Here is a 14142-nt window from a genome sequence, read left to right on the forward strand (position 1 = left end):
TATTATAAGATTATGGCAGCAATGAAAAGATGGGAAGACACAAGGTTTTCAGATTTATAAAGTAAATATGGTTTTATGATTGTTTATTTAGACTGACTTAATTTGCAAGCCCAAAGAATTCACTTGACAGAGAATCAACCAAATGTATGAAAATATCCCTTTAAGTTACCAAAAAAACCAAAATTTTAATTTTCTGAGATACCACCTTCTTACAGCTGTTTCAGAGAATAATGAATTAATAATATCCAAACAAAAAATCCCCAAAGATATTTCTGCAAAGTTTAAAGAAAAAAAACTCATACTACATGAGTACTCAAACATGGCATGTAAAAAATAATTTCTTAATTTTCTTGGATAGTCGATATTTGCTGCACAAAATAGAATCCTAGAGATCCAAGTACATATGCATAGATACAACTACCTAGAACACGTTATACTTAATGAAAGTGACCTGACATTATTCCTGCTACTCACTGTTTTAGCTTACTATGCAAGTTCTATTTCTTTTTCCCATGAAAAGTGCTAGAAAGTCATTTTCTTATTCCCAGATTTATTAATCCCTTTCAAAGTTTGCAAAACCACTAATTTGCTTGGCAAATCACCAACATAATTTTAAAAATATATCACCACTCAAACAGTCTGATGATGGTTCTTCACATTTAAATGAGATCCTAAAGAAGCCAACTTTTGAATCTAATATCATTTTATACACACGCACACACACACACGCTCTCTGTCTCTCGCTATATATATACACGTAACTACTTTTTGAATAGGTTTCCCTGGATTCTCTTAAAACATGTCATCAAAATTAATGGCCTCTGCAAACACCAATGGAATATTTTGTTGGATCCACATGTTGACAGTGATTTGGCATTATGACCAATGACACTAGCCAATGGGGAACCAATGAACTATGAACATACCAGCACTTATATTACAACTTGATTGGTGTAGGTCAATCCAGGATCCTAAATTACTTCTGAAACCTAAAATACCCTGAGGATCAAACAGTGACTTTGGTCTAAGAGAATTAAAAACCTTTTCCAAGAATACCAATCTATTATAGTATTGGAAAAGTTAAGAGGTCTGGTCTCCATCAGGCATCTGCAGCCAAGAAGACACAAGAATTAAAGGGCAGTAAAAGAATAACCACGATATGCTTAGTAGGCTGGAAGATACTAATTTGCATTTTCAAACAACATTTACCAAGCCTACTTCTTGACTGGTGCTACTTAGGTGTGTTAGGTATACTACGCAGCACTCCTAAAAAGTTAGGTTCTATAGTATCCTCATTTATGGATGAAAAATCCTATGGCCCAAAAAATTAAAGTTATTTGACCAAGGTCTCAAAACTAAGAAATGACAGATACACAGAATTTCAACCAAGATTTTTCTGGCCTCATAGTCTGAGATCTTAAGCAATATAAGCCTTCTTTCGGTTTCTTTTTGTCAAGAAATCCAACAATACATCAGCTATGTATATGAAGAAAACTAAGAGTCTAACCCAGTAATTCTCAATGGCAAGAAGTGGAAGGTGATTCTGCCCCCAGCGGACATTTGGCAATGTCTGGAGATATTTTTCATTGTCGTAACTAGCGGGAAAGGTAGTTCTACTGGCTTCTAATGGGTAGAAGCCAGGGATGCCGTTAAAGTGTCCCACAAGAACTATCGAGCCCAAAATACCAATAGAGCTATGCTGAGAAACCCTGGTCCAACCACTAAAACCAGTGTTTATCCTGTTAAGCTGTACCTATACAAATATTGAATCCTGGTTCCAGGAATAGGGTCTAGGAAATGCAAGCCTCTATAAGCCTAATGTAAGCCAAAAGAGTATGTTTCTTTCCCAAACTTGAAAGAAGGGAAGGTAGAATATGAAGGGAACAGTTCAGTGCAGCAATTCTAAACCAATTTTTCTTCCACAATACATATTTTTCACATACTCAGTGATTCCACAAGTAAACCCAAAATCTGATAGATCATTTCTCACAGCCATTGATTGAAAAGTGCTATTTCAGCAGATTTCTGGCAGGAGACTATGTCCAAGGCTTTCCTATCCATCCTTCTATTGTCCTATCTAACCATTACTCATGTGGTCACAGCTGCATAAGGTCCATAGCTTACCTTAATCATGGCAACAAATGGCATGACTTTCTTCATGTATTTCTTCAGTTCTGGCATACTGCCTAGTTCACTAGCAATGACTTTGTTGTCAGGCAGTTTTCCATTATTGGCCTAAAAAAAGAAAGGAGGGAGAGTAATGTAGAAAAAAAAGTCTCAAGAATAAGACAGAATAGTAGATTTGACTATAGTCTGCCAGGCATAGAATGGTGGCCTCTACTGATCCTTAGAGAAAAGCAGAAAAGTGTCCAGCCCTAGCATCATGGAGAAGTGAAAGGTGAATGAACAATGCAGAAGGAAGTCTCCTATTCTCTATAAACTGATGACACATACTTTTTAGTTCAGAGGAGGAAAAAAAGTGATTTGTGTTGAATATTTCTCCTGTTCAGAAACTAAATGGTCTCATAAAAACTTGTTTTCAAATTTCTAAAAGCATTTCATTAGTCATATTAAAATAAAAAATTACACAACTATTATACAAGTTTATATAATGTCTGCTTTTGGACACTAGAAAGAAATTGTTACACTTGTGAAAAGAATCCCTAGCTATTGCCCTGTTAAAAACAGAATCATTTCTATCTACTCAAAAATAAATATCTATATCATATGTCACTAATGAGTACAATCCAAGTGTGCTTTAAATGAATCTAAATTCATTTCTTTCTACAGATATTAATGGTCCCCTCAACAGAGTGAGAAACAAAGCAAGTGGTCTTTTCAAAGTTTTGGGCGACTTATTTTCTCCTTATTGTAAAAGGAAGGGTTGGGAATGAATCTAAACGAAAAGGAACACATAACACAATTTCAAAAAATCTATTTTCAATTCCAAATTTTACTAAAGTACATGGGAAAAGATATTCTACTTGTTAATGTATTCCTCTGAAACACATAAAAAAGAAAAAGGGTGGGAAACACTCCTTTGCCTTATGTCACCAAAAAGGTGCCACATTCAACATAAGAACACTCTTCGTGATTATAAATGAACATTCTTTTCATTCTTGTGGATGAAAACATACAAAAATCTAAAAGAAAGCTGCTAATGCCAAAAGATACCACTGTTTTCAATTATCTAGTCAATGAATACTAAGCAAAAATACAACTTCAAAAAGAACAGAGGTGATGCATTTTTTAATACCTAAGACATTACATATTATATTTGGGTTCTTCCATTGCTTCCTTGAAATTACTGGTATGAATATATAATCCACTGAGGTAGTTTCACTTTTCTGCCAACCAAAGTAGCTTTTATCTTTTATTTACCTTAATTCAAAATCTGCAAGCAGATTCTAAAGGCCACCTTCTATTTCTAACATACACAATCAAAGGTGGAAGTAGTTTTCCATAAAATAGACTCACAAGGAATACAAAAACATTTGCTCTTCTCTCTGAAATTTTACAAATGTAAAAGCAGTTTTTCTTAGCATTTCTTAAATAACTCTGAAAAGTATTCAGGCAAAATTCCAATAACAGTCTAGAATATCAAAGCTAAGAATTTTTCCTTTATGTTTCTTCTTTACATTTTGACCACAATCCATATTTTGTCTCTCTTTTTTAAGTGCACCTTAGTAGTCTGCATCTAGCAATAACTGTTTTAATAACCTAAGCAAAAAAGCCCAAGTCCACAAACACACTTTGTTTCTACATTTTGAATGCAGAGGAAAAATAGATTTTTTTCTTTCAGGAAAACTTAGATCTAAGTTATTGAGTTCCCTTTAAATGGATTTATCATTATCTGGCACAGCCAAAAATGTCTTCAAGTTCTACATTTCTATAGGTAATTATCAAACCAAACAACATTTAAGGTACTCAAGAACAAAGCTTCACTTTTTTCCAAACAATAATGAGGTTATGGTTTGAAATAATTTAATGAATGAATAAATTTAATGAATGACTCCCACTGCTCAAGTTATAACAAATTCCAAAGGCAAACTCTGTCCTTTCATTTCATTATTTCAACTACACATATGAAAACCCCCAATTCTTTTGATTACATTCAACTAGATCCAATGTATTTTTGTATAAATGTTTCAAAAATGAGAGAAAAACAGCAGCTTTTTCCTCAGCATCCATTTAAGAGTCACCAAGAATAACAAAAGGATGCTCTCTGCCTAGAGGGAATGACACAAAGCTGCCTATATTTCTTCTCCCAGACATTGCCAACATCCTAAAAACAAAAACAACATAGGGAGCATACAACACCATCGGGGGGAAAGTCTACTGAGAGCATCACCTCAAAGTGTTTACGTAGAACAGACAGGGTGGTATGTTGCCAAGGTGGATAGTTCTTTGCCACATAGATGGTGCAATGTGAGGGCTTCTGCAGGGGTTGTTTGTCAGTCTTCTACATGGTAAAAGAAAGGAAAAACATTCAATAGCTTTTATATAAACCAAAAATGAGAAGAACCCTCCCCCAATATACACCACCATGGTCTTCACCATTAATGAAAATCTTTTTAACTTTCATTACTGTTAATTGTTATATGATCAATAACTTTTAAGGAATAATCTTTAAAAAAAAAAAAAAGACTTTACCTTCCCTTTTGCTGGCATCATATAGTTCTTGAGTCGTAGTCTAAGGTCATGTGTTACTTCCATGAGATACTGTGAGGAGTGTATTAAAACTTCATCCACAGGACCTGCCACAGGCCATGAAGCATTCATAATTGAGTCAGGCTTTTAAAAAAAGAAAAACAAAGAAAGTTCAGTGAGATTAGACAATGTAACTATTTTATGGTTCTTAATTATAGTTTCATACCAAGGATACCATCTGTAATTGTGTGCTCAGAGTTCAAACTTGACTACACATAACACACTTCCACAGCCCCTGATCTAATGTTCCCTAGAATTCAAGCTGTGAAGTCTGACTCTACATTCTTAATTAGCATCCATTTGTACAAGCGTATTAATACCCACACACATATGCTCACTTTCAAAGAAAATTATGTAACGCTAATTTGCCTAAATTTAATCATTATAATATAAATTACGCATACACTCAGTTTTTATCCTGTTAATACATCCAGTATTCAAGTATGGCTATTTGGTATATAGATCATGAGCACATTTCTGTATTGTTCATGCATTTAAAAATACAAAAGAGCCTAGCTAATATGGTTGGAAAGGAGTTATTAAACCAGCCAAACTATTTATCTGCAAGCCTAGGAGAAATAACTGAATTTATATTCATAGTAAGAATGCTAATATCCCTGAATATTAAGTCCTATGTATGCCAGAAGTTTTATATAAAACAAGAATACTTATGCAAATATACACCTATATCTCTGCTTATAAGGAGCTCATAAAAATTGTTTATATCTTTCTCAATATTTTCACCTTTTAAAAATATGTATACACTGTGTATATATAAATAAGGGCACATATATCCATCTGAATAGGAGATAACTCTGGTTTAACCTGTCATAATTATGATGCTGAATCCAGCATCACTCTTGAATTACTCACTTTCAGACTTTCTCTCTTAAGTAACAATATTAGCACAACACTTATTTAATGAAGCCAAAATAAAAACCACTTAAAACATTTTAAATGCATAAAGGTACCTTTCCCAGGAGTGTCCAGATGTGCTCACACAAATGTGGACAGAATGGAGCGAGGAGAAGTGTCTGAACTTCAATAAACCGGAACACAAGTTCTCTGTGCATCCCTTCCACAGCCAATTCACGGTACTTATCTTTTGCGGCCTATAAAATTTGAAATTATTTACCATTTCCCTCACCTTCTTTAAAATAAAAATAAAGGAAAAAATTTCAGTATCTTGGTTTTAATACATTTTTAAGTTTCTAGTCTTTTAAAAATCCATAACAAATTACTGTAAAGGTTTTACTTTAAGAATCTGCAAGTATTTATCTTTGTCCAAAGTACATGGTAGTTTTATACTAATAATTCTCAAAAAAAAAAGAATTTTTTTACAGACAGTTTGTAACTGAGACATAAAAGTTGAACAACTTTAACTGTATATTAAGGGTGACTGCTCTTAGCAGCATATAGGATATTAAATATGAAAAAAGACTATAAATACAACACATTGCTATGCTCAGCCATTTATCCTTATTTAACCACATCTCTGAAAACCAAGTTACATAAATCTCAATGTGATATTTTACATAGCTCATTGCGTAAAGCTGCATTTTTACTTTAAGCACTTTAAATGCCAAACTTAAGGAAATACTGACACCTTGTGGAAAACCTCAGAAAACACTTGCTCTCAAACTAATAGCAATTAATCACAATTTTGCCTTCGTTTTTATCAATTTTGAAATGTTTTCCTGGAAAGTATAGCTGAATTTTAGTTTTAATCTCCTTTATATGAATGCTCATAGCTTAACTAGGAGCAGAATTATTTAAATTGAATGGACATAATAGAAAAATACCAAAGAAAATAACTTAAAATCACAATTTATTGAAGACTTTAAAATTTTTCTGGCAGGATTTTCAGTCTATACTTAGGCGAGTAATTGTGCTACAGCAGGAAGAAAAAAGGGGGAAAATACATAATGTTCACACTGACATGTTTTATAGCTACCAAAAGAATCAACAGCCTACCTGAAACTCAAAAAACCCTGTTTTCAAAGCTTCTTTAAACATCATCTTTTCATAGTTTTGATCTGTTTTTATAATTCCTGCATTCAATTCACTATTGAATAGGGGGAAAAAAAAGGTTATGGAGTTTAAAGGCACTTATACATAGCTATAAAAAACTGCTGCATATACAAATTTACTGCTTATTTAAGCAGTAAAATGAGAACAATGCCCGAAACATTTAAAACTGCTCAACACAACACCACCTTTGTGTTCCTTAAAACAAACTACTGCAGTCTCTCTATTGTGTATCCATCCTTAAGTACTGTCATCTGACACTGCTTAGGGCTCCTGTTTACGACATAATAAGTGATGCTTGTTTAGAAATTTCTTGATGGACACTTTATTCTTATAAAGCCCAAAATGTAATATGAAAATAGCTTAACTAATATTGTAGCTAAGTTTTAGATTTTTTTTGTTTTATTTTGTTTTGTTTTTGAGACAAGTCCTGTCTCTGTCACCTAGGTTAGAATGCAGTGGTATGATCACAACTCACTGTAGCCTCGAATGCCTAGGCTCAAAGGATCTTCTCTCCTCAGCCTCTCAAGCACTAGGACTATAGGCGCAAGCCACCTCACCCAGTTAATTTCTTTTTTTTTGTAGAGATGGGATCTCACTTTGTTGCCCAGGCTGGTCTCAAACTCCTGGGCTCAAGCAATCCTCCCACCTCAGCCTTTCAAAGTGCCTGGTTTACACGCATGAGCCACAGTGCCTGGCCATAGCTAGGTTTTAATTATTGCATTTACAATAACTAATACTGGACATTAGAAAAAAATTTTCTCATACCAATCCAGGTCCTTCTTAATTTGGCCTAATCTAGCCCCAACCTGTTTCATCTCCTACCTCTGCCCATCAGATAATGTACTTCAAATAAATATCAGACCCTTTCCATGGCTTATCCACACTTTCTCCTCTCCCTGAAAACACTTGTTTATTTTTCAAGAAACCCAGAATTTGGCCGGACGTGGTGCTCACGCCTGTAATCCCAGCATTTTGGGAGACCGAGGCAGGTGGATCACAAGGTCAGGAGTTCGAGACCAGCCTGGCCAACATAGTGAAACCCTGTCTCTACTAAAAATACAAAAAAATTAGCCAGACATGGTGGCGGGCACCTGTAATCCCAGCTAGTCGGGAGGCTGGGGCAGAAGAATAGCTTGAAACTGGGAAGTAGAAGTTGCAGTAAGCCAAGATTGTGCCACTGCACTCCAGCCTGGGTGACAGTGCGAGACTCTGTATCGGAAAAAGAAAAAAAAAAAGAAAGAAACCCAGAAGTCACATGATATCTCTGAATTCTCCTTATCTCTATTATTGTACTTAAAAACTGGGTGCTTGTCTCTCTTGCGAGACAATAAGGAAGGATCATGTCTTATTCATCTTTGTAATACCAGCGCGTAGGATGACTCCAAAGATATTTATCCTTTTCTTTTAATCTACTTTTCCTTTAACCATTTTGCCCTAAACAAGACAACATGGTAAAATGGTTATGAGAACAGACTTTCAAGACAGACGGAAGCAAGTTCATATCCCAAGTTTGCAACTACTGGCTTTTTAAGGCATTTAAGGAAATACTTAATTGTTCTAAGCTTCAGTTTCTTTATTTATAAAATAGAGCTAGTAATACCTGTATTATATAAGGTTGCTTTGAGGCTAAAGTCAGATAATGGACACAAAATACTCAGCATAGTACTTGGCACAAGTAAGCCTTCAATGAATACTAGCTATTATTATCATTAGTTTATTTTATTAAAAAAAGAAAAAGAAAACTTAAAAATGCACCACGACTAAGTAACCCTAAAACACAAAATGATTGGGATCTAGAGATTACCTGGCAAAAACTCTATCATTGAAAGTATTGGCAGGACCACTTCTTAGGCTGTCCCAGTTGGCAACCATTTCTTTCACCCATTCTACCCAGGTGTACAGACGGAGAATACCTGCATCTGCCATGGCTTCCACAAAGTTGGCATCTTCTACAGTGTCACCAGCATCAGCCAGAGCCAAACGCATTCCTGGAAGAAGAAAAAAAAGTCAATGAATTAAAAATATGGTTACTGAGTATCAATTGTGTCCTTTGTGTGCAGCTGGGTACCTTGCAAAGCCCATATATAAATTAACAAATGCTTTAAAGGACTGTCCTGGATCAACAACAAAAATTAAAATCACCAAAAAGTAGCATCCCTAAAAGTGATGTTAAAATATTCGAGCCATTCATATTGATTTGCATCCACTAAGCACCAATATGTGTTTCTTCTTAGTCATGTTGAGTTAATGAGATAAAGTGATCTTTAATGAGGCAGAGATAGAAAATGATAAACTGGGGATAAAGATACACGTTTCTTTGTGGTTTTCTTATCAACATCTCAGCCTCATTTAGAGGTAGCAAAATATATTTTAATGCATGAGAATACACACTGGTGCCTTATGTGTACAAACACATATGAATTTTTCTCAGTTGTGAAACTAGGTTCTTACAAGTTTACTACTAATAAAACTTTACTTTTTCAATTCTCATCTCTCAGTACTACCAAAATCTTCCATTCTAAAATATTGAAAAAAAAAAAACCTAAATGTCCATCAATTAAACTGTAGGATATCCCTATAATGGAACACTATATTGTTGGAAAAAAAAAAAAAAAAAAGAGGGAACTCATTATGTAGTTCTTTCTGTCTTTAGCTTTGGTGTCCAATCAAAGCATTCAGGTTCTACACTTTGCCTTTTCCACTTAACAGTTCATATTTGTATACTAACCCATACATACACATATGTATAGTTTTTTGTTTGTTTGTTTGAGATGGAGTTTCGCTCTTGTTGCCCAGACTGTAATGCAATGGCACAATCTCAGCTCAGTGCAACCTCCACCTCCCGGATTCAAGCAATTCTCCTGCCTCAGCCTCCTGAGTAGCTAGGATTATAGGCAAGCACTACCATACCCAGCTAATTTTGTATTTTTAGTAGAGACAGGGTTTCTCCATTTTGGTCAGGTTGGTCTCAAACTCCAGACCTCAGGTAATCCGCTCGCCTCAGCCTCCCAAAGTGCTAGGATTACAGGTGTGAGCCACCATGCCCGGCTGTTTATTTTTATATCTATATATCTATACACAAAATAACAATCATGAGCTCATACTTTTATCACCAAATCCAATCTGACTCCATGATTGGGCTCATTCTAGCATATTCTCTTTACTTACTTAATAGCTTCTTTTTCTGATAGTGAGCTCCATGAGGCAGAGGTTCTCATTATCTACCTGTTTACTTATTTATTCAATCCTAATATATACATAAAGTGGTTTTATAATTGCTTATATAACTTGTAAGAAACAGACTAACTCTATTATTTGGATACAGTTCTCTCTTTGACTTTGGTGTCCAATCAAAATACTGAGAACACAAACTGAGTTAGCCATGACCAATAAAAAGAAGTACCATGAAGACCAATGACTAATTATATAAGAAATGAATGGTTCTTTCAGGATAGTGCATCTCTTCTCTTGACACAATAATAATAAAATGTAATAGGACTGAGGCCAGACAAAAAAACAATTTTCTGAAAAAATCAATGTTCCCAGGTTCAAGACACCTTTAGGAATACTAAATACAGGACAGGCACGGTGGCTCATGCCTGTAATGTCAGCACTTTGGAAGGCCAAGGAGGATGGATCACTTGAGGCCAGGAGTTCAAGACCAGCCTGCTCAACATGGCAAAACCCCATCTCTACTAAAAATACAAAAATTAGCCAAGCGTGCAGGCACATGCCTGTAATCCCAGCTGTTTGAGAGGCTGGGGCATGAGAATTGCTTGAACCCCGGAGATGGAGGTTGCAGTGAGCCAAGATCATGCCACTGTACTCCAGCCTGGGTGACAAAACGAGACTCTGTCTCAGTTAATAAGAATGGAATACCAAATACAGAGGAAATATCTTGGAAAAGCTTCCTACATACTCAACTTTTTTTTTTTTTTCTTTTTTTTTTGAGACAGAGTTTCACTCTTGTTGACCAAGCTGGAGTGGTGTGATCTCGGCCCACTGCAACCTCCACCTCCCGGGTTCAAGTGATTCTCCTGCCTCAGCCTGCTTCAGCCTTCCAAAGTAGCCTGGATTACAGGCACCCGCCACCAGGCCCAGCTATTTTTTTTTTTTTTTTTAGTTGAGACAGGGTTTCACCATGTTGGCCAGGCTGATCTTGAACTCCTGACCTCAGGTAATCCACCCACCTCAGCCTCCCAAAGTCCTGGGATTACAGGCATGAGCCACCATGCCTGGCCCATACTCAACATCTCTACAAAACAAGTCTTGAATCTTAGCAATGATAATGAGTTCATTAAAAGAAGACTCAAAGTAACTTCAGCTTGATTTGTTCCTGAACACATCATGTCAGCAATTCTTATATATTAAATATCATGTTGCTCTCCAACAAAGGAAACATTAATATTTTAAAATTTTGTTAAAAGCAAAACAGAAAGTTAAAATTAAAACACCAATTTTAACGTGTCTTCTATAATCTAAGGAGAACTGGACCCTATGGAACAGCAATAAGAAAAATGTTTACTCACCATCTGCTGAAAACTTATCAATAGCTTGGGTCAAAGTGAGGAAGTTGCCTGTGGATTTGGACATCTGAAATAGAGAGTCAGTGATCAAGCATTAATAGTAGTAATATAAATAAAATAAACCAAATCAGTCAAATAAATTAACTAGGTTGGCCATGACCAGATAAAAACAAAAAGGAATTCGAAATATGGAAAGGAAAAGACATATTACACTAATTTTAGAGAGGTGAAAACTGAATTTCACCCAATAAAGTGGCTTGTTTGGGTTACTCAGCTCAGTGACGCAGCTAGGAGAGGACCTCCAGACTTACACTCAGTCCACTGATTCAGCCTACACTGTCTCCTGGTAATTGGGTTAGATATGTGTAATGATTCCGCTCTAACTCTGGAACACCAGCTGGTTACTTAAGAAAGAGCTTTACGGCAATTAGAATCATTCAGAAATGGAACGGATCCGCTCATGGGTTGGAATTATGATTTTAGGAACCCTCCTATCATTAGGGTCACAATAATTGGTTGTTCAAGTTGTGCTCTGTCTTAGGGCAATGCATCTGAAGAAGCACCACTCACAGCCTAGCAATCTTTATTGTTTTAAAACTGTATGTCATTAGTATAACTATGCTGATATCAAAAGGAAATGATTATACCAGTTTTCTATTATACTACATGGCAATACATATCTTGTTCTAATAAAATCAGGATAGTACAACATTCAGACAGACCAAAGAAAATGTCAAGTTCTAACAAGAATAAATGTATTGCTCCTCTCTGACTTACAAAGAAGAAACTAGTTCAATAATCAAAAGTTCCTTGTTGATCTAACAAAATCTATTAAAATCACCTGTGCTTCTAAACAGCAGTTTTTCTGTCTAATATACAGATTACCTTTTTTTTTTTTTTTTTTTTTTTTTTTTTGAGATAGTGTCTTGCTCTGTTACCCAGGCTGGAGTGCAGTGGTGTAATCTTGGCTCACTGCAACCTCCACCTCCCTGGTTCAAGGGATTCTCCTACCTCAACCTCCTGAGTAGCTGGGATTACAGGCACGCACCATCATTCCCATCTAAATTTTGTACTGTTAGTCGGGACGGGGTTTCACCATGTTGGTCAGGCTGGTCTCGAACTCCTGACCTCATGATCTGCCCGCCCTGGCATCCCAAAGTGCTGGAATTACAGGTGTCAGCCATAGCACCCAGCCACAGATTATCTTAAAGTAATTTTTTTTTATTACCTTTCAATATTAGGGCACAGGCTAAGTCTGATGTTACATAATGCAATTTATATCATCCACCCTTTGTTTAAATCTACTATTGTCTTTTTTCTTTTTTTTTTTTTTTTTGAGATGGAGTTTCACTCTTGTCACGCAGGCCTGAGTGCAATGGCACGTTCTCGGCTCAATGCAACCTCTGCCTCTCGGGTTCAAGCAATTCTCCTGCCTCAGCCTGTAGCTGGGATTACAGGTGCCTGCCACCAGGCCCGGCTAATTTTTTGTATTTTTAGTAGAGATGGAGTTTCATCAAGTTGGCCAGGCTGGTCTTGAACTCCTGAACTCAAGTGATCCACCCGCCTTGGCCTCCCAAATTGCTGGGATTATAGGTGTGAGTCACCGTGCCCAGCCCCCTACAACTATTTTCATTATGACGTAGATACTTATACAACTAATACTGTCATTGCTATTCTGTTGGTTACAGTAAAATTCACTGGTTGTAACAAATCCTAATTTGTTACCATTTTTATTAATAAGGAATAAATAATTTTGTACCTTTTTTTTTTTTAAGTCAAGGAGGGGTGCCCTTCTCTAATTTGCACAGAAGTATGATAGGGGCAAGTGAGGGGTCTGTCAAGTTTGCATAACCTCATGTTGAGGATATTGATTAATAAGATAAAGTCCTATGTAGTCTGTTTTAAAAAAAAAATCACCCATATCATTAACAGTAACAGTAGGGATAGTAACAGTAGAAGCATGGAGAGGACTACTATACTGCTTAGGAAGGAGCATTAAGTGACACCTAAAAATCTTACAGACTCCAAAATTCTATCATTCTACTAATTTAGTGGCCAGTCACAGTATAAAACAAAAAGCACCGAGCCATTTTCTCAACTTAAAAAAATAGCTCTTTCTGTCATCTTGGATCCTATGGAGGCCTGCTGGGAGCAGGACTTCTAAAAGGAAATATGGCTGGAAGGCTATGGTCCAAGGCCATTTTAGCTGGCTATGAGCAGTGTCTCCAGAACACACAGCTCTTCCTAAAATTGAAGGTGTCAGCTGGGTGTGGTGGTTCACACCTGCAATCCCAGCACTTTGAGAGGCTGAGGTAGGTGGATCATGAGGTCAGGAGTTCAAGACCAGCCTGGCCAACATAGTGAAACCCCGTCTCTACTAAAAATACAAAAAAATTAGCCGAGCATGGTGGCAGGCAACTGTAATCCTAGCTACTCGGGAGGCTGAGGCAGGAGAATCACTTAAATCCGGGAGGTGGAGGCTGCAGCCAGCTGAGGTCGCATCATTGCATACCAGCCTGGACAACAGTGCGAGACTCTATCTCAAAAAAAAAAAAAAAAAAAAAAAAAGAAGGTATTTATGCTCAAGATGAAATAGAATTCTATTTGGGCAAGAGATGGGCTTATGTATACAAAGCAAAGAACAAGACAGTGACTCCTGGCAGCAAACCAAACAAAACCAGAATAATCTGGGGAAAGGTAACTTGGGCCCCACGGGAACAGTAGCATGGTTCATGCCAAATTCCTAAATGATCTTCCTGCTAAAGGTATTGGACACAGAATCTGAGTGATGCTATACCCCTCAAGGATTTAAACTAACGAAAAGTCAATAAATAAAAGTGGATTTGTTTAAAAATAAAAATTAAAAACCGGTTGG

General features: G+C 36.3%; 1 protein-coding gene and 1 pseudogene across 4 annotated transcripts in view; one reads left to right on the top strand and one right to left on the bottom strand.

Annotated features, from left to right (window-relative positions):
* LARS (leucyl-tRNA synthetase) overlaps nucleotides 1-14142 on the bottom strand; it is a 71044-nt gene that overhangs the window by 12551 nt on the left and 44351 nt on the right. For all 4 annotated transcript variants that reach the window (XM_025387070.1, XM_025387068.1, XM_025387069.1 and 1 more), the window contains 7 exons: nucleotides 11271-11334; nucleotides 8546-8729; nucleotides 6685-6775; nucleotides 5682-5822; nucleotides 4654-4794; nucleotides 4352-4462; nucleotides 2125-2235 (listed from right to left, as the gene is read on the bottom strand). In XM_025387070.1, coding sequence (XP_025242855.1) covers nucleotides 2125-2235; nucleotides 4352-4462; nucleotides 4654-4794; nucleotides 5682-5822; nucleotides 6685-6775; nucleotides 8546-8729; nucleotides 11271-11334 — 843 coding nt within the window. The remainder of the gene's footprint in view (nucleotides 1-2124; nucleotides 2236-4351; nucleotides 4463-4653; nucleotides 4795-5681; nucleotides 5823-6684; nucleotides 6776-8545; nucleotides 8730-11270; nucleotides 11335-14142) is intronic.
* Nucleotides 13034-14079, top strand: LOC112625770 (annotated as a pseudogene).

The sequence above is a fragment of the Theropithecus gelada genome, chromosome 6 (assembly GCF_003255815.1).
Source record: "Theropithecus gelada isolate Dixy chromosome 6, Tgel_1.0, whole genome shotgun sequence".
Lineage (NCBI taxonomy): Eukaryota > Metazoa > Chordata > Mammalia > Primates > Cercopithecidae > Theropithecus > Theropithecus gelada.